Source organism: Sminthopsis crassicaudata, chromosome 1 (assembly GCF_048593235.1).
Source record: "Sminthopsis crassicaudata isolate SCR6 chromosome 1, ASM4859323v1, whole genome shotgun sequence".
Taxonomy (NCBI): domain Eukaryota; kingdom Metazoa; phylum Chordata; class Mammalia; order Dasyuromorphia; family Dasyuridae; genus Sminthopsis; species Sminthopsis crassicaudata.
This window is the reverse complement of record NC_133617.1, coordinates 745,678,039-745,697,917: the sequence shown is the minus strand read 5'-3', so window position 1 is coordinate 745,697,917 and position 19,879 is coordinate 745,678,039. Positions and strand designations below refer to the sequence as shown.

The following is a 19,879-nucleotide window of genomic DNA, read 5'->3' as shown; positions in this document are numbered from 1 at the left end:
TTAAGAACAAATTTCCTGATTTTTCACAAAGGGATAATGGTAGAACCTGCCACTGACATGCAAGTGAGTTTCATTTCTGCTTCTAGAAAAAGAATATAACACATTATTAAAAGGGTGATTTGTGAACAGAATACAGAATGGAAATAGCAATTATTAAAAGCCAACACGACTTCATCATGAATGGGTCGCACAGAGCAGACTGCATTTTTTCAACCAAACGACCAGCCTGGTTGAATCTAAGAAATGATGAAGACAAATTATACCTAGTCTTTGCTGACAGGGTGGAGAATTGTCGAATAGACACGGAGGCTACCAGCTAGACTAGGAAATGGGGGAATGACGAGACCCAAAGAGTAGCCACTGAGTTCACTGTTATCTTGCAGGGACGTCTCTGGTGAAGCACCCCAGAGATCTAGCTTCGGCCCTGGGCTGTTGAACATTTTTATCTCTGACTTGGATGAAGGCTCGGCAGACATTCTTGCCAAATTTGCAGATGTTATGAAGTGGGAAAAGAGAGCTGTCATGATGGGTGAGGCTATCCAAAAAGATCTCGAAAGAATGAAAACAGAATTTAATGAGACGGGAATTATGAAAGATAAAGAAAAGGTCTATACTTGTTTTCTTAAAAATCCACATTGAAACTTCAGGAAGAAAAGGGTGGATCTGAAGAACAGATCGAAAAAGATCTGGGGGTTTCAGTGGACCATAAACTCAACATGCGCCAACAGTAACATGGCCATCCAATAAAGTTATTGATATCCTAATCTAACCTTAAGAGAGGGACACTGTCAGCAATGAGGGGTGTCAACATTTTGCTATCCTCTGCCCCAGTAAGACAATACCTTAAGGAGTTTATCCAGTTCGAGACATATTTTAGGAAAGATACTGACAGCTGAGAGGGGGGTGTTAATAATAACAGTGAGTACTTGAAGACTTTTTCCTACCTAATCTAACTTGATCTTTATAACATCCTTGTTTGACAGCTATTGTTATTATTTTCCCCATTTTATCAATGAGAAAACAGAGATTGATACGGACAGTCAGAGGGTTAGAGGGAATTGTCCAGGGTCACAGACCTAATAATTATCTAAGAACAGATTCGATTTCAGATCATCATGACTCAAAACAAGTGTCCTGTTCCCTCTAAGCAAAGCACTTCTCATTACTCCCAGAAGTCAAGCCCACAGCCATTCGTTAAGAGTCTGCTGTTTGTCAGACACTGTGCTAAGTTCCTTGGCACACATTCAGGAGAAGACACCAAGGATGGTGTGAAAACCACAGATCGTTAAAGCATCATTTGATTAAAGAGACTAAAAAGGGTTAGCCTGGGGGTGGGGGAAGGACTTCAGAAGGATCTGATTATTCCCTACAAGAATTTAAAGTTTTGTGATGTGGATGAGAAATTTGATTTGTTCTTCTCAGCTCTGGAGGACAGAACAAGGATTAAGGGAAGGCGTCCTTCAAGTCCTAGCAAAAGCCCACCTTCTACAAGAAGTCTTTCCCAGTCCTTTTAAATGTGAGTGTCTTAGCAACAACAAGACTATACAATGATCAATTCTGATGGATGTGGCTCTCTTCAACAATGAGATGATGCAGGCCAGTTCCAATGGTCTTGTGATGGAGAGAGCATCTACAGCTAGAGAGAGACTGTGGGGACTGAGTGGGGTTCACAACATAGCATTTTCACTTTGTTTTTCTTTGCTTGCATTTTATTTTCTTTCTCATTTTTTCCCTTTTAGATCTATTTTTCTTGTGCAGCAAGATAATTGTATAAATGTGTTTATACAAATTGGATTTAACATATATTTTACCATGTTTGACATATATTGGATTACTTGCCATCTAGGGGAGGGGGGAATTGGAACACAAGGTTTTGCAAGGGCCAATGTTGAAAAACTATCCATGCATATGTTTTGAAAATAAAAAGCTTTAATAAAAAAATAAATGTGTCCTCTCTCCCTCTGTTGATTCTATTGGTCTATACCTTGTCAAATCCAAGGGTCCCCATGCTGTCTCTCCAATTAGGCTATGAGCTCCCTGGGGGTAAGAGACATCTCTTATTCTTCTGCATATGTATGACACTCATTATACTGTCTGGTACACAATAGATGCTTAATAAATGCTTATTAGCCAACTGGTTGAAATAGGAGAAAGATAGGTTAAGATTTGACAAAAGGAAAAAAAGAGGTAGCCAAAAGCAAAACAGGAAGGCAATGTACCACCACACCATGGATGGGCCTTTTCCATGAGACAGGCGGGCAGAAGTCTTTCTTGGGACTAGGTTGGTGGATGTGGTCCCAGAGGTTCCCTCCAACTCTGATGCCAATCGTGACTGAACAGAACTTTAGTGTGACTGGAAATATCATGCATTAAACATGGATGCTAATGATTAGAGGCACCTGCTTTTTCCAGAATGAGAGAAAACATGGCGACCTTTGCTACCTTCAGATCCAATCAACTGGTTTAGTTGAAATGTTGCTGAATATTCAAGGATTCTGTATCTATCTTGTGCAAAACACCATGCTGGGCTTCAGGGACACAAGAACAAATGCTACGATCATTACTTTTCTGATTAATGTGACAAACCAGTGGTCATTTATCTATAATTTTGAAAATTAATCAAGCACGTATTTATAAAGGAAGAATGGCACAGCAAAAGCAGAGATAGTAAGAAGAGATTGACAAAGACAGACAGAAAGAGATAGAAGAGAGAGACAGAGACCAAAATAGAGAGGAGAGACAGAGAGAGAGACAAGCAGGGATAGAGAGGAGACGGAGACAGAGACCGAGAGAAGAGAGAGATATAAAGAAAAGAGAGGCAGAAACAAAGAGAAGAGAGACAGAGATAGAAGTAGAGAGGAGAGATATAAAGGAGAGAGACAGAGATAGAGAAAAGAGACAGAGAGACAGAGACAGAGAGAAGAGAGAGACAGAGAAAAGAGAGATAGAGACAGAAATAGAGAGCTGAGACAGAGAGAAACAAGCACAGACAGAGAGAAGAGAGACAGAGATAGAAAGAAGAGAGATGAAAAAGAGAGACAGAGAGAGTTGGCCTTGTTGGAAGAAGATCTTGTTTTATGCCCCATTTCTAAATACACTTTAGCTATATGACCCAAGACATAGACTATCCTGGATTCTAGGTAATTCTCTAAATAAACATCATTTCTATGTAATAACCATAAAACCCAAGAGACAGAGAAATAAAATTGAAAACCTCAAAGGTCCCTTCTCTGTTTTGATAACCACCATAGAAAGAAGTATTAATGTCCCCATTTTCCAGATGAGAAAACTGAGGCTCTGCAAAGTAAACTGAGTTGTACAAGGTGCTGTATCCAGAGTGTCTGAACCTCAAATAGAATCCAGATCTCTTAATTCTATGAGCAGTGCAGTGCTGTCAAGAAACCGGTCCTCTCCCCTATAACTTCTAAAATACATTTTATGCTGTTGGGTTCAATTAATCAATAAATAATTTATTGAGCACCCCCTATGTGCCAGGCATTATGTTAAATGACCAAAATAATGACTGCCCTCAAGGAGCTTATATTCTAAGAAGAAGTAAATGTATAATTAAGTGCATGCACGGGAAGTGATGTCGGAAGGATGACCTTACCAAGCAGGGCTTCTTGCAGAAGGGGAGACGTTAGCTGGGTTTTGAAGGAAACTTGGAACATTAATGAGAAAGATGAAGAGGGAGAGAATTTCAGGTGTAGGGGACGAGCCAATGAAAAAAAAGCATGGAGGGACAACATGATGGTTCATATATAAGAAACAGTAAGGAGGCCAGTACTGCTTAACTAAAAAATGTGTGAAGGAGGAATAAAATATATTATTTATTAATCGATCAATTTAATATTAATCAATTAATCAATAAAAATTAAGGAGAATTAAAAGTATAAAGAAGCCAAGTTTTGAGAGCTTTAAAGGCCACACAGAAGATTTTCTATTTGATCCCAGAAGCAAGAGGGAGTCAGTAGGATGTATTGAATGGGACAGGGGTCAGGGAGGTGACCTTTTTCCTTTAGCAAAATCAGTTGAGCAACTTAGGAAATGCTGGGCGGAGGCAAGGAGGCTCTCAGGATCTGCTGTCACTCTAGGCATGAGGAGGTTTAAGGTTAGAATCGGACCTCCATACAATGGGGTTAGCATCCGAGGAGAAAAAGGGACCTTTATGAGAGAAAAGGATAAAAATAGTAAAGGTAGAAATATAATAAAATTTGTCAATGGATTGGGTAGGTGAGGTTAGTGACAATCAGTGACGGGGGGTGAAATTATGCTTGTAACCCTGAGAAGGAAGATGGTGGTTTTCTTGATGGCCATGGAGAAGATGGGAAGGAAGGAAGGCTCAGGGGGAAAAATGAGTTCTTTCTCTTTGGAACATGTAGAGTTCAGAGGTCTACGCTATCCAGTTGGAGAAGTCCCAGGGAAGAGAGTAGGGCTGGATCTATTACACCTGGGAATCATCTTCAGAAACGATCCCTGAGTCTGTGAGAGCTGATGGGATGGCATCTATCGCCATGTGAGAGAGCAGAGGAGGAAGATCATTGGATTCAACAAGGATTCACTGAGTACCTACTGGGTGCCAGGCACAGGCTAGGAGCTGAGAAGGAGCTAAGGCTAAATTAATATATGTAATACAGCAACAAGATCACATGATGATCAACTGTGACATCTGGCTCTTCTCAGCAACTCAGTGATTCAAAGCAATCCCAATGAACTTTGAATGGAAAATGCCCTCCACCTCCAGAGAAAGAACCATGGAGACGGAATATGGATCAAAGCATAAAAGTTTCACCTTCCTTTTGTCATGTTTTTTTCTTTCTGATGTTTTCCCCTTTGTTCTGATTTTTCTTTCTCAACATGACTCAAATGGAAATATATTAAAAATAAATTCATATATGAGATTACTTGCTAGCACAGGAAGGGGAAGAAGGGAGAACTCAAAATCTTATAAAAAATGAATGTTGAAAACCTTTTTTACATGTATTTGGAAAAAATATATTATCTAAAAAATTAATATGGACAAGACAAATAAATACAAATCCTCCACCAAGTAATTTCCTGGTGGGTTGGGAAGTAGGAGCATTAATAATTGGGGGAATCAAGAAAAACCTTATGTAGGAGATGGTATCTGTTATGCCTTCTGTTTACCAATATGTCTGTTTCTAAAATCCACATGTCCAGTATCCAGGAGTGAATTTCACTGTGGAAAGATCTACAGGGTCCCCAGATCCTTAAACACCTCATAAGGAGTCTAAGGTTATCATAAATGCTTTTGTTGACTTTCTTACAGCTCCTTGACATCCTGTACTATTTGCACATCTTCAATTTGTCACCAATTGGTGTCCAAACAGTTGGCTTCTGATGATTGGCTGTTGTGAATTTGTTTTTTTGCCAACACATGAGGTGTCAGTTAGCAATTAATGAAAATGCCATCTCTGAAAAGAGTTACATAGAGCTGGACTGTTGGGAATAAAATTGGAGCAAAAAAAATCCCAAAACAGGTTAAAAATTAAGCCCTGCAATTTAGTGAAGACTCATCAGCCTCTTCCCATTAGAAACCGAATTCTACTGGGCAAAAAAAAAGCAAATTTGTGAGATGGCTTTGGATTTAGGGCAATTTTCCCAAACTAACGAACATCCTTTTTATTTTTATTTGGCCACAGGTGTTCTGCGATATGTCAAGCTAGAAGAATGAACGGGTATTGCAGGAGACACTTCAGGAAAGATAGCTTTCTGGGTAATAATCCTGTCCCCATTTAGGAAGACTGCTTCAAAAGAAGCAGAAATCAATCCTGCCCATCTATAGGAAGCCTTGTGCCCAGCGGGAAAAAGTGGGAGAAAGTGATTTCAGTTCCCTCCAAAAGTGGGAGATAAAGGAGACAAAGGGGATCTCAGGTTCAAAAGACAATGACCTTTGTACCTGGACAAATGGAGAGATGGCCAGGAAATCCCTGCAGCAGTGATAGAAATGCAACTCCTGAAATGGGACGCAAACAAAATGGTGGCTATTGCAACGGATTCTCCTTTCCATCTCATTTTGAGGAATTAGGAGTGAAGATTCCTTTTTAGCCACCAAAGCTATTCAGAGGAGAGAAACTGTGAAAATATGGCTGTCTTAGATCATACATCGTGTTCCAAAAGTCTCAGCTTAGTTTTAGACTATTAGCGCCATTATAGCTTTAAATGGCACTAAAGTTTTGGGGACAATCTGTGCACTTGTCCTTGTACCTACTACTCATTTCCTGCTCCATTTCATAATTTCTTTAAGATCTAAAAGTTCATGAAGATCTGTACTCCCACTTTTTCAAAGAAGAAGGCAATTTGGAATGAGGAGGCTCCTGCTTTGCTAATAAGTAGAAAGCTTAACCTTAAACACTGAGGTCTCTCTTTCTTGAGACCTCCTGGTTTCTGTAAGAAAGTGTTCTCCTTCCCTCATGAATGTAATTACAAAAAGTCCAGACTATCTCTACTGAACCAACCAATCAATCAAAAGAATAAACTAGACATAAAAAAATCCCTAATTAACTTGGAAGGAGGGAAATATTGTGATCAATGGATGAAACCAGATGAGTCACAGAGGCAGCGTTTGGATTCAGTAGAAGAATCAGACAGGCCTGCAAGCCTATAGAGAGCACAGCAAGCCAACGCACCATTGGGCATTCCAGCAAGAATGTTTCAGCGACATATATTTTAACATATTTAATATTTTACCATATTTAACATGTATTGGATGTATTGGAGGGGGTGGGGAGGAGGGGAAAATTTGGAACACAAGGTTTTGCAAGGATCAGTGTTGAAAAATTATCCATACATGTGTTTTGAAAATAAAAAGATTTAATAAAAAAGTGAAAAAATCAAAATAAATTTTTAAAAAGATATGAAAAAATAAAAAGTGTTTCGGCTAAAAGCCTAATCTAGTTATGGGCAAGAGTAAGGGGGGGGGGAGACTGAATTCTGAAAGGTCAGAAGACTTGGGCTTTCTCTGAAGGTTGGTAGTAGGGTGAGCCCCCCAAAAAACTGAGGATGATAACAGCTTCTACAGAAGACACTGACAGACACACCGAGGACAGAGTAGACACACCCAAGAAAGGCAACTTGGAAATCCTAAAATGGTACCGAATAAGGGATAAAATGACTCGTTCCTAATCATATAGTAGTAAATGCCTGATTCAGGATTTGAACTTAGGCATTTCTGATTCTCAGCCAACCCTCTCTTGTTAATTTAAAACAACCTCACAGGTCTATGAAACACTGAGTCATCCACTGCAGCATTTAGCTAAAAATGCTTTATCTATGTTGGCAATCTGGCCTACCCAACAACCTCCGGACGTATATGGTGGAATGACCATTGCTGTGAAGTTCTAGACAAAGAAACTAAGATGCAGTGAGGTTAGATGACTTGCCTAAAGTTACAAAACTGGTAAATGTAGGAGTCTCGTCTTTAAATTACTATTATTTTATGATTATCATCGTTATTAAACTTCAGTAATCCAATGAAAGAAAAGTAGGGAATAGATGATTTTTTTCTCTGTAAAAAAAATTTTTGGTCCAAATACAAATACAGTCTATTGTGCTATTTAAAATGTTTTTCCCCTCGTTTCATTTTTATAGTCTTTGTAGGCTACAATGAAATGGAGTGAGTCTGTAAACCAATAGTGTTTTTGTCTTAGCTAAGATCTACATGAAAAAAGCCCCTTATAGAATTAATATAATTTTCTGGATATTCAGAAGTCAATATTAGACCTTTTCTCCTTTGATCTACCTGGATAATTACCTTCCTTCACTTTGATGGGGTAGATCTGAATTTAATGGGATCAATGAGATATTGTGAAGGAAATCGTTAGATGGATTATGTTCTACAAGCAACAGAAGAGCGAAAAGAGGAGGGAAATGGGCAATGGACCTGGAAGTCCAAGATAGCACCTTCATGTTTGAGGTGCTTCCACGGGTTCCCTCCATCACCCCAGGATTTCTTATTTCTTGTCCATTATCCCAGGTTGTTTTCTGTCCTTAAGCTCTCATCTCGCCCATCTGGGTAAAGATTGAGGCCCATCAAAGAAGAGGAAAGGAGATAACGGATGTCTCCAGACTCCAAGTCTGGTACTCCATCTCACACAAGCATTTACCCTCCAAAGTTATTGTGAGGACCAAAAGACAGAAAGTTTGTAAAGTGCTAAACCTATCTTCAAGTTCCATATGAATCCATGGGTCATGATATTGTACACACATGAGTGAAGGGCAGACTTTGCCACCAGAAGTCCCACTTCTGAGATACAAGCAAGCTCCTGAACCTCCCAGTCCTCCAGGTCAGAGGTGCCCAATTCAACTGGAAAGGAGGCCATTAACCTCTACATGAGGATATGTGCTGGCTGCATTTGACTTCAAAAAAAACCACATATTAATATTATCTATGTTCTATTTTATTTTATTAAATATTTCCTCATTTAACTTTCATCTGAAGTTTTATGGGATTCATAAACTGCCCACTTGACCCTCCTGCCCTAGACTACTCCCTAAGGGAAATGTCTTAACCCTTTCTAAAGAAGTCACAGACCTCTAGCAGCCTGGTGAAGCTTCCTGAACCCCTTCACAGAATTAGGTTTTTAAAGCATTAAAGAAAAGGCCAAATTTCAGTTATAGAGTCTAAAAATCAGAGATTATAGAGAAGTTGTTCATCTATGTTGGCAGAGGGATTTATTTCTGAGGGATTCTCTAACTATATTACATATCATACTTCTCTATTTATTTATGTTTATATGCATATACACATATGTCACTGATATATCATCGTCAAAAAAAGGGAAAAGATATTTCTGCTATCTCAAAGGACTGTAGATACAGAAATGCTTTGGAAACATTGGAAATGGGTTATCAATTTATTATGATATAAATCATGATAGGAAGGACAATAACAATAAAATTCTAGCTAAATTGACAGAAGAATCTCCACAGGTGATAAGAAATCAAAGGACTTTTTTGTTATGATCTAGTTGAGTTAAAATCAACACTGAAAAAACAAACCGCAAACACGATACCAAGTTACGCGCATACCCACGTGCCCACATAAAACAGACATGTCCAAAGGCATGCAAACCACTCAGAATGACTTTGGGGACCCTCCTCACCCTCGTGAGGCACCATTACTTTTCCTTTTAACATCAAAACTTGATAGTTCTGTTAAGCAACTGAGAAACAGATTTTGTTCCTCTCTAGGAACAGTGGAACATTGTGGGGGAAGGAGGGAGGGAGAGAGTAGGCAGGAAATCAGAAAGGCAATATAATTGAGTCATCCGCTCTGACAGTTGGCCCATTACTGGGTGTCACCATGTACTCTTCCTTCCCCATGTACTAAGAAGTGATCGGTAATCCATTATAAAAGATGAAAGCCAATATCTTTTCTTTCCATTTTACCAAAGGGCCCTCAAAGCTTGCTGTCTTCCACAGCTTTGTCCAGGGACACGGCCGAAGACGAGAAATCCAAAAAGGGTCAACTTAGTCTAAAGAAGGCATGATCCAATGGGAAGGAAATGTCCCTGCACAATTATATTGCCCTCTATTTAGAATAAAACATGAAACTGTTATTACTGGACACCACAGAGGTTCTGGTCGGTTTCCTTTTTAAAATCTCTCTTGCTGGGGATGAGAGAAGGACTTTCCAAACCTACAACCTTTGGCCATGTAGAGCGGGGCTGTCTCTGGAAAGATTTATTGTGTGGGGCTAACCACTGTTCTAAGGGGCCAAGTTAATCACCAGAAGCAGAAGGAAAGGTTTGGCAGGAAATCTCTTAGAAAAACAGAACTCACTGCTCATCACTGGTGCTGGGTTAGTTTTTATTTTTTGTTTTTAATCATCAGACCTTGAAAAGATGAAGAATAGCATAAGAAACTGGCCTTTCACAAGTAGAAAGAACTCAAATATTTTTCGTGGATGAAAAATCCCAAAGACAAAAAGACTTTCTTTACATTGTACTGGGATCTCTTGGTGACCTCTCCATTGGTGAGCCTCCATTGATGGAAGGGCCCAGTCCCATCTGCCTTCATTTCCCTCTCAGGCGCTATTCCTCATTTTCTGGGCTTTAGCACTAAAGAGCTTCCCTCTTCCCAACCCTTTTTTTCTCCTTGTATGTATTCTATTAGAATGTGAGCTATAAGAAAGTAGGGACATCTTTTTTGCATGTATTCGTATCCTCAGTACAGTGCCTGGCACACAGTAAGTGCTTAATTAATATTTCTTCCCTTCCCTCCACAGACAGAAAGAAACTGAAAGCTGGAAAGTTTTAATGACCAACTTGGTCCCAATGAGGAGATAGGAGTACTTCTCTGTACAAGTGGAAGACTGTAGGGGAAGGGAGGGAGGGAGGGAAGATGGGAAAGAGGAAGGAAGGGAGGACGGGAGGAAGGAAGGGAGGACGGGAGGAAGGAAGGAAGGAAGGAAGGAAGGAAGGAAGGAAGGAAGGAAGGAAGGAAGGAAGGAAGGAAGGAAGGAAGGAAGGAAGGAAGGAAGGAAGGAAGGAAGGAAGGAAGGAAGGAAGGAAGGAAGGAAGGAAGGAAGGAAGGAAGGGGGGAGGGAGGAAGAGAGGGAGGGAGGGAGGAAGAGAGGGAGGGATGGAGGGAGAAAGGGAGGGAGGAATGGAGGGAGGGAGGGAGGGAGGGAGGGAGGGAGGAAGGAAGGGAGAAAGGAAGGAAGGAAGGAAGGGAGGAAGGAAGGGAGGGAGGAAGGAAAGAAGGAAGGGAGGGAGGAAGGGAGAAAGGAAAGAAGGAAGGAAGGAAGGCAGGCAGGAAGGAAGGAAGGAAGGGAAAGAGGGAGAAAGGGAGGAAGGAAGGAAGGAAGGAAGGAAGGAAGGAAGGAAGGAAGGAAGGAAGGAAGGAAGGAAGGAAGGAAGGAAGGAAGGAAGGAAGGAAGGAAGGAAGGAAGGAAGGAAGGAAGGAAGGAAGGAGGGAGGGAGGGAAGGAAGGAAGGAAGGAAGGTCAACAGTGTCAAATGATAAGTAATATGAAGACTGAAGGAGAAAAGTACATAGATAAAACCTATCAGCAACCTCAAAAAAATTCCTCACATTTTGGTTCCACAAATTGTTTCCTTAAGATATAAAAGCCTCTCAAGGGTCCACACATTTATGAAGGCAAAAGATGGCATGCTAAGTGCAAAATGATTTCTATTTGGTTTAAGGGCACACTATGTTCTAGTTCTATTACTTTTAAACATTCTACTTATGCTTTATTTCAGAAAAAAAATGCACAGCATGACAGAATGAGCCAAGAGCTTGAGGACGGAAGGCTTAGACTCAGCTCTTACCTCTGACACTTACTGGTTGAGGGAACTAGCGTAATGATAACAATAACAATCACAATCAAGGATAATGCTTTCAACCATGTATATAGAACTTTAAATTTCGCAACTCATTATGTATATTACGTGTACCTCCACAGGGAGTAGATAAGTATATACATATGTGTATATTTTATATATGTATATGTCTCCATATACATATGTTTGTGTGTATGATTTCATTTCATCTTCACAAAAACCCTAGTAGGAAAGTTCCAGTGACTTTATTTCCCCTATTTAACAGATCAGGGAAATGAGAAAAGTGACCTTCTTAAGGACTCATAGGGAGGAAGGAAGGAAGGAAGGAAGGGAGAAAGGAAGGAAGGAAGGAAGAAAGGAAGGAAGGAAGGGAGGGAAAGAGGGAGAAAGGAAGGGAGGAAGGAAGGAAGGAAGGAAGGAAGGAAGGAAGGGAGGGAGGGAGGGAAAGAGGGAGAAAGGAAGGGAGGAAGAAAGGGAGGAAGGAAGGAAGGAAGGAAGGAAGGAAGGAAGGAAGGAAGGAAGGAAGGAAGGAAGGAAGGAAGGAAGGAAGGAAGGAGGGAAGGGAGGGAGGGAGGGAGGAAGAGTTTCAGACAGGGTGTGGACTAGGTTCTGCTTGTCTCTGAAGTCACAGCACAACATCCCCCTGCCCTTGCGGCTTTCCAAGTCCCTTGATCTCCCTAGGACCTAACTAGGAAATCATAAACGTTTTATAATCCACTTTAAGAGAGAGAATTCCCCTGCTGAATTCCCCATGATGCCAAAGTCTCCACAGCCTTCACTGCATTTCCTGAACATCTACTATGAGACCTGCTTTGAGGTCTATGGGATGCCTTGGGCATGGAACTGGGCATGGAAGAATAAGGGTCTGATGGGAAGCTAAGCAAAGATTTCTAAATTGCCCCGAAGGAGACATCCCCAAGTACCCTCGGAAAAATACAGTGTCTGCTGGCTGTCAGCCACGTATGAAAGGATGGGGCAGGGAACACAAAAGGGACAAGGGCCCTTGCCAGGGGGAGGCTCCCCACGGAGAAGCCGTGTTATTCTTGTGCTTTCATCTGTCCCTGAACATCAGCCAGCGAGGCAGGGATGGTCCCGGAGAGGGTTCGGGGGGAGGACTGAGTCACCCAAATAGCTTCCAGATGAGAAAGTAGGTATCACTTGGGTCTCACCCCACCCAGGGATGCCTTGTCATCTCCACCCCCTCCCCATCAGGCTAAGGAGCAGCTGGAGTTCTACCTCAGTACAATTAGTAGTCCCAGCACCCCATCTCAGCAATACTGGGGGGAAGGGATAAGGATTTGAAACCCCGATTTTTCACAAAGAGATTGAATGAAGAATTCTACCTGATCACTGCCCTTTTCTTGATGCTGCTCTCTTGGATGCCCCGCCTTCCTTTTTGCTCTTTCACTAACGTGGGGACCTCCCAGCAGAGAAAGCAGGAGAGAGGAGCTTCCTCTGTGATCTAGTGAGTTAGGGAGTTGTCCACAACACAGCAGTGACATTATGCCCGAGGCTGTACTTGAACCCTGGTTTTCTTGTCCCTGAGACCAATTCCCTGCCTCTGATCAAGAGAGACACAGAAAGAGCATCTGTGTCCACACTGGCTTGGTCCATGGAAATTGCCAAAGGGGCCTCATGAGTCCAAGCAGGGCCCATCAATGGGGCAGGAGGACTGATGGGAAACTCAATGACTTTTCATCTGGGGCACGTGACCAAGCATTATCACAATGGAAACTTAGAGGGGGAAGTTGGCATTAGCCTTGTGGTTGACTTCCCAACCCTCCTGGCTCACCCTCCAGCCAGTAAGGAAATTACAATCCCAAAGAAAACAGCCAGCACTAGGTCATCTGAAGCACTGGCAGGGAGGGGAGAAGGCTGTCTCTCTTCAACATCCAACCCAGGAGCCATGGCTAAGGTCAAAGAAGCAAAAAAGTTAAAAATTGAGATTTTAGCAGCCACCTGCACTCAAGCAGACAGCTCTGCTCTCTGTCCAGGCGTCAATAAGCATCTTAGGCTAACCCAAGGTATGACTAGCTCTTGTTGTCCCCAGGGAAAGAAGCGGAAGGATGCCCACAAATCACTTCTTAAAAAACAAATCTGACTGAGTGGAAGACATCACCCTAAGATGGGGAAGGCAGAGGACCCTAGAGCCTTGGTAGTCAGCAGTCAGCAAAAGGCCGCTGTCGTGGGGACCGGGCAGAGCATGGCAGAACTCAGCTGGAGCGGCCATTGGATCACTTCCCCATCAACTAATCATTTTTTGCCAACCAGTTACTAAGTTCAATTGAGTCTGTGCTGCTGAAAAGATGATGACTGCCCTCCAAAAGGCGAAGGCCTTCCTGGCTGTGGCCATCGGCTGAACATAATATCTTACATTATCATAGAACAAGATACGTTGGGCAACCTTTTTCAGTGGAGGATAGAGCTAAAATCAGGCCATAGAAACAGGGCAGCCGACTCTTCTCCCCAGGCCCTTCCCATTAGAGCAGCCCATCACCTTCAACTGGGCATCATGGTGGTCACACCCTTCAAAGACATGATTTATGAACCATGAAGCCAGCCAAAAAGGCAGACTCATGAGTGATACCCCAAGAGATGGCCGTCCCCACTCTACCACCAGAAGTTGAGTCATGGGGCTTCTGCTTTCACAAAGGGCAGGCCACGATGAATCAGCCCTCCTCAAGGGCCAAGGGCCATTCCTGGGCTCCAAGAGCTTCCATTTGCTTCCTGCTCACAAATTCCACAGAAAACCAAACCTCTTCCCTTGGTCTGTTTATTCAGCAAAGCACAAGCAGGAAACAAGAGAGGACTGGTTTGCACTGAGAAGCCATCAAAGGATAAATGTGTGGCAAGCACCTACTAGGTGCTGAGCATTGCACTAAATGCTAGGAAGAGGAAAAGATCTGCCTTTGCATCTTGCCTTGTTGTTGCTATTGTTCAATCATTTCAGTCATGTCTGCCTATGACCCCATTTGGGGTTTTCTTGGCAGAGATCCTGGAGCGGTTTCCTTCTCTAGCTCATTTTACAGAGGAGGAAACTGAGGCAAACAGGGGGAAGTGACTAGCCCAGGGTCACACAGCCAATAAGTGTCTGAGGAGGGATTTGAACTCAGGAGATGAATCTTCCTGACCCCAGACTGGATCAATGTCCATTAAAATTATTCCTCATGTGACTTGGGCAAGAAACTTCTCTTGGGGCCTCATCTCGTTTCTAAAACGAGGGAGTGGACAATCTCTAAGGTCCCTCCCATACCCCCATTCTACAATCCTTACAAACTCTTCTTCAGGCACACATCTGATGGAGAAAACATCTGAGGGAGCATTTAAGGGATCCACTCGGGGTCAAAGAGCTAGGAGTGAACGCAGGGACTCTGTCCCAGTTCTCTGCCTCTCAGGCAAATATTTTGCAACCCCAGACTGAGAATTGGCCAAGAATCACAGAGTCCAACGTCTTCACTCTAAGAAAGGGGGAAAGGGAAGCTAAGGGGAGTCACCTGCCTAAGGTCACCTCTCTAGGAAGGTCCGAGAAGGGGCACCAGCCCAAGCTCACCTTTGTGATCAACCCCTTTCACAGCTGGATTCAGAGCGAGAGGGTCCATAAGGTTACCTGGTCCAACCCCCTTCTCCCACAGGTCACACTCACAGGAAGGAATCCAGAGCCTCTGCCTCCTTCTGCTGTCCCAGGCAGGGGGCAAATACCATTTTTCAGGCTACACCCAAGACTAGGGAGGAGAGGTCTTATAAGTAAATCCAGGCTCAAAGCAAAGTCACCTCAATAAGCAGTGAGTAAAAGCCTACTGTGTGCCAAGCATTGTGCAAAGCTTAAGTGCCTACTGTGTGTCAGGCACTTAAGTGCCTACTGCGTGCCAGGCACTGTGCCAAGCTTATTAAGTGTCTACTATGTGCTAAGCACTGTGCTAAGGTTATTAAATGCTTAATGTGTGTCAGGCACTGTGCTAAGCTTATTAAGTGCCTACTGGGTGTCAGGCACTGTGCTAAGCTTATTAAGTGCCTACTGGGTGTCAGGCACTGTGCTAAGCTTATTAAGTGCCTACTGTGTATCAGGCACTGTGCTAAGCTTATTAAGTGCCTACTGTGTATCAGGCACTGTGCTAAGCTTATTAAGTGCCTACTGTGTATCAGGCACTGTGCTAAGCTTATTAAGTGCCTACTGTGTATCAGGCACTGTGCTAAGCTTATTAAGTGCCTACTGTGTATCAGGCACTGTGCTAAGCTTATTAAGTGCCTACTGTGTATCAGGTACTGTGCTAAGCTTATTAAGTACCTACTGTGTGCTAGGCACTGTGCTAAGCACTGAGGATACAAAGAAGAACAAAACCCACCCCTGCTCTCCAGGAGCTCCTATTCTGTTGGGGTCACACCACGTGAGCAACTCTAACTCCGAGAAGGAGATGAGACTGTGAAGCCGAAAGAAAAACGGGGGGCTCTAAATGAGCAGGAGCTACTCTTATCTCCGGGACGCAGCTCCTCCCCAAGGTAGAACTGTGGGAGCCTCTTCCTCCCATTCGACCAGCACTTGGTTCAGGTTGCATCTCGGCTCAGGTTATCATGGCAGCTTCCAGGACCATCCCAGCTTCTTGTCATGGAATGAACGATCTTGCGAGTCAGGACAGAGCACTCAGTCAGGCTCCCCTGAGCACGGCAGATCTCTGGCATCCCCAGACCTGGGTCAGCCAAGAAATGACAGTTCTCCAGCCCTCTAAGAAAGGCCGAACATTCGTGTGTGGCAGCCCCAGTGAGCCTCGTGATAACCCTGTGCACTAGGTCCGATGGACTCTACTCTCCCCTTGGGGACATGAAGCTCATAAGTATCCAATAAGGAAATGAAATGTGGGTTTCCCCAACCCAAGTTCATTATCCCATCCTGCCAAAAGTCACTGAGCAAAATGAGCCCCAAAATGGCAATCATCAATGTGGGAGGGGGTGGGATGATGAGCAAACAAATACATTGTTGGTGGAGCCCTGGACGGGTGCCATCATTTTGGGGAGCAATTTAAAATTATGCACATCAAGTCATTAAAACATCTGTACCCTTTGAACCACTGACTGTATTCCTGGGTTCATACCCAAGTGAGCCACGGATAAGAAAGTCCCCGTATGCTCCACAATATTTACATCAACACTTTTTGGGGATCACAGAGTTAAAAGACAAGCAGGGCCGTGGACCAGCTAAAGACGTCACGGTACGTGAATGCAATGGAATATGACTGTGCTGCAGGAAATAATCTGGGATGAGTTCAGAGAAGCCTAGAAAGATCTCCAGGAACTGATGACACAAGAATGATTTCAGAGGAAATGGAAAGAACGATGATGCACCAAAGGATCGTGTTTGATCAAATGAAACCAGAGGAGATCCCCACGTGGCTCCTTTATGGGATCCCAGTTGTCACATGTCACAGATCTTCAGATTTTCAGTGTATTAATGAGCTGTGCTAGGGCTTTTTCTTCTCTAAAAATTACAATTTGTCATATGGGATGGCTCTTGGGAAGGGGCAAGGGTAGTTGGGATAACTGAAATGCTAGAAGGAAATAGAAAATATTGATAAAAACTTGTTTAAAAAAAAGAATACTATGTTCTTGAAAAGGGAGACAGGGAGGAAAAATATTTGTGATTGCAAGCCACCGAGGGACAAGCAGTCACCCAAGTCCTTTTCTATGCTATTACCAAGTGTGGAATAAACTCTAGTGGGCCTCTATAAAAATCTGACTCTGGGCGACAAGGAGGTGAGAGCAAGTTCCACTGCAAATCCAAGTCTTACTGCTTTGGTCAAAGCGTAGGGGTGGGGCCTGTCCCTGTGAGTTTGATGTTCTAGGGAAAAGTAGGGGAAGAGGTGGAAAGCTGGCTTTGAAGCTAGGTTCAAAGGCTTCCACACACTCCCTGAAGACCCCTGAGGTAGCTAAGACTGTAGATCCCATATTGGTAGAGGGATTTTCCTTACCAGGATTCCCAATAGTGATGAAATTATAGGCCATGTGAGTATGTTTAGGTATCTATATGTGTTTGTGCATGTATTTATATGTGTATCTCCATTGTACATGCATGTAGATTATATATACTAAGAAGATATATAATTTATATACTAAGAACATACCATATGTGTATATTTTATACATATCTACATAGAAACATGAATATATACACACTTATTTCTTGCATATGCAATAATAAATAGCTAGGGGACAGCTAGATGGCACAGTGGATAAAGCCCTAGCCCTGAAGTCAGGAGGACCTGAGTTCAAATCCAGCTTCAAACATTTAACGCTTCCTGGCTGTGTGATCCCGAACCCCAAGAGCCTCAGCAAAAATAATAATAATAATAATAAATAGCTTAGGATTTACATGGCACTTTTAAGTCACAAAGTGCTTCATAAATGTTATCTCATCTGATTCAACAAACCAGAGAGGGAGCTGTCATTCTTATTGCCATTTTGGAAGTTGCTCAGAGTCTCATGGTTAGATATGCATGTGTTGAATAATATGTGTCCAGGTGTTCACATGTATGCATGCATACTACATACATGTCTGCACATATACCTGTTGAATATATTATTAAACCTAGATTATATGTAAAAGTTTGTACATGTGTTGAATTAACAGAATAGATTGGAAGAGGAGGAAGGACACAGGATTAGCATCAGGATCTGGGAAAAATCCATCTAAAACACTATCAGTATGATGTTGGGTAAATGACTTCTTCCCTGGTCCTGATCCCTCATCTATAAAAAGAATAGGGTTAGACCATCTCTAAAGTGTCTCCCTGTAAATGGATGATCCTAGAGAAACGACTTCTCTGAACAGTCTCTGGCCCACTATCTGTATATTATCAGGCACCATGAACCAAAAGCAAGAATTTGTACATGGATGGGTCTTTTCATTTAGTTAGCCCATTTAGCTCTCAAATTTTCAAAGAAAATAAAGACTCCCTGTTAGCAACTACTCCTCAGGGCCAAATCTTGGATGCCTCAGTTAGTCAAGAATGGATATCCAGTGCTTCAAGATCTCAAAATGAGCTTCAATACAGCCTTGTATTTATTAGCACAACTCTCACGGGATCCACAAGAGGATACCATAAAGCACCTAAAGCACCAACATTATATAAGTGCTTAGGGCCTGACATTTAGTAGGCTCTTCATAAATGTTTTCTATAAAATGAAAACCTGATACTTGCTATTCCTGACTGACTGAACAAGATTCTTTCCATTTTGCTAGTTCTTGCTTTTTAGTTTCATATTGTCAAATATAAGCACAAAAGCTGTTATTCCTAACTCCAAATGGAACAAATCCCAGAGTTTACAATAATCAAAAATTAAAATCAATTGGATTGTGTTTTTACACTCCAGAGAGATTAGCTTTTTTCTGCTTGGTCCCTGAGAACTGAAATAGGAGCAAAGGGCAGATGTTGAAAACTAGATTAGGCTGGATGTGAGGAGGAGAGGAAGAAAATTACCTAAAAATAACTGAAGCTAAAAAAAAATAAATAAATAAAAATAACTGAAGCTATCCAATGGCAACATGGACTGCCTTGGGGCAAAGGGACATATTCTCCATAATTTGGACACCTTCAAGTTCAAGCTGGAGAATGACACATCAGGGATGATGGAAAAGGATTTCCAATTAGGTGATAATTAGAATAGATGGCTGCCAACATCTCCTTCAATTCTGAGATTTCGTGATTCCATGATGGGAAGGGAAGAATCAGTTTTTTAAACAGTCCATAATGTTTTATAACAACAGAAGGGGGAAATTTGTTTTTTTAAGTATTTAAAGATTGAGTCACTAAAGGAAGAAAAAGAAAAAGATAGCTACATCTACAAAGGCACACGCTGTTTCTAAAACACACAAGCAATTTTCTAGAGCAAACCCACACATAACATACCTGCCATACCAAATCTCGATCAAAATTAAAACATGGTCTTCCCTGCAAGAAGACAAACCATAAATAACTTTATTCATAGCAGATCCTTTTGTCAATTGACTTGAATGATACGGCTTTAAAATTATCAGGTCTACCTGGGATAATAGTACTTTTATATTCTCTCACTGATAAATGCTTTCTGCATAGGGCTCTAGGGATGTCAAGATCTGTGCAGAGAATCTGTCTCATGAAGACTTACTTGGTAAGATAGGAAACTCATTGGATGTGCAAAAGAGAAATTCCTTTCAGTGTTTCCAAATAGGACTTTATTTGGGGCAAGAGCTCATGGAATCACACTGCTATATTTTCCCCAATGGGTAACATGAAAGAAATCAAAAAGTTGTTCTGCAGCCATTTCAAGAACCAAAGTATGGATGAAGGCTTGTTGCTAATCAGAGCAGCATTTCACAGAAATTGGTTTCTTTTTTGGCTTGTTCATTTTTTAAGACTACAAAATTTGGAATTTTGGTCAAAAGTTGTATAGTTCTAAGCCTTGACCAAAAGTGACATGAAATTTTGATTTTTAAATCTTATCCAAGAGAGAGACAGATGCTCTCACTGTTGTTGAAATGCCAGTTTCATTCATTCTGTACCCAGGATACAGTCACCTACTTGCTCAAATCATCCCTATTGG

General features: G+C 42.0%; 1 protein-coding gene across 20 annotated transcripts in view; it reads right to left on the bottom strand.

Moving 5' to 3' along the window:
* The window catches only part of ERC2 (ELKS/RAB6-interacting/CAST family member 2), a 993,908-nt gene that overhangs the window by 715,277 nt on the left and 258,752 nt on the right, over positions 1–19,879 (bottom strand). For 12 of the 20 annotated variants that reach the window (XR_012485046.1, XM_074284429.1, XM_074284434.1 and 9 more), the window contains one exon: positions 19,207–19,248. The exons of the other annotated variants lie outside the window; for them this stretch is intronic. Coding sequence is in view for 11 of the 12 variants with exons in the window: in XM_074284429.1 (XP_074140530.1) it covers positions 19,207–19,248 (42 nt within the window). In the remaining variant the exon portion in view is untranslated. The remainder of the gene's footprint in view (positions 1–19,206; positions 19,249–19,879) is intronic. 20 annotated transcript variants of the gene reach the window in all.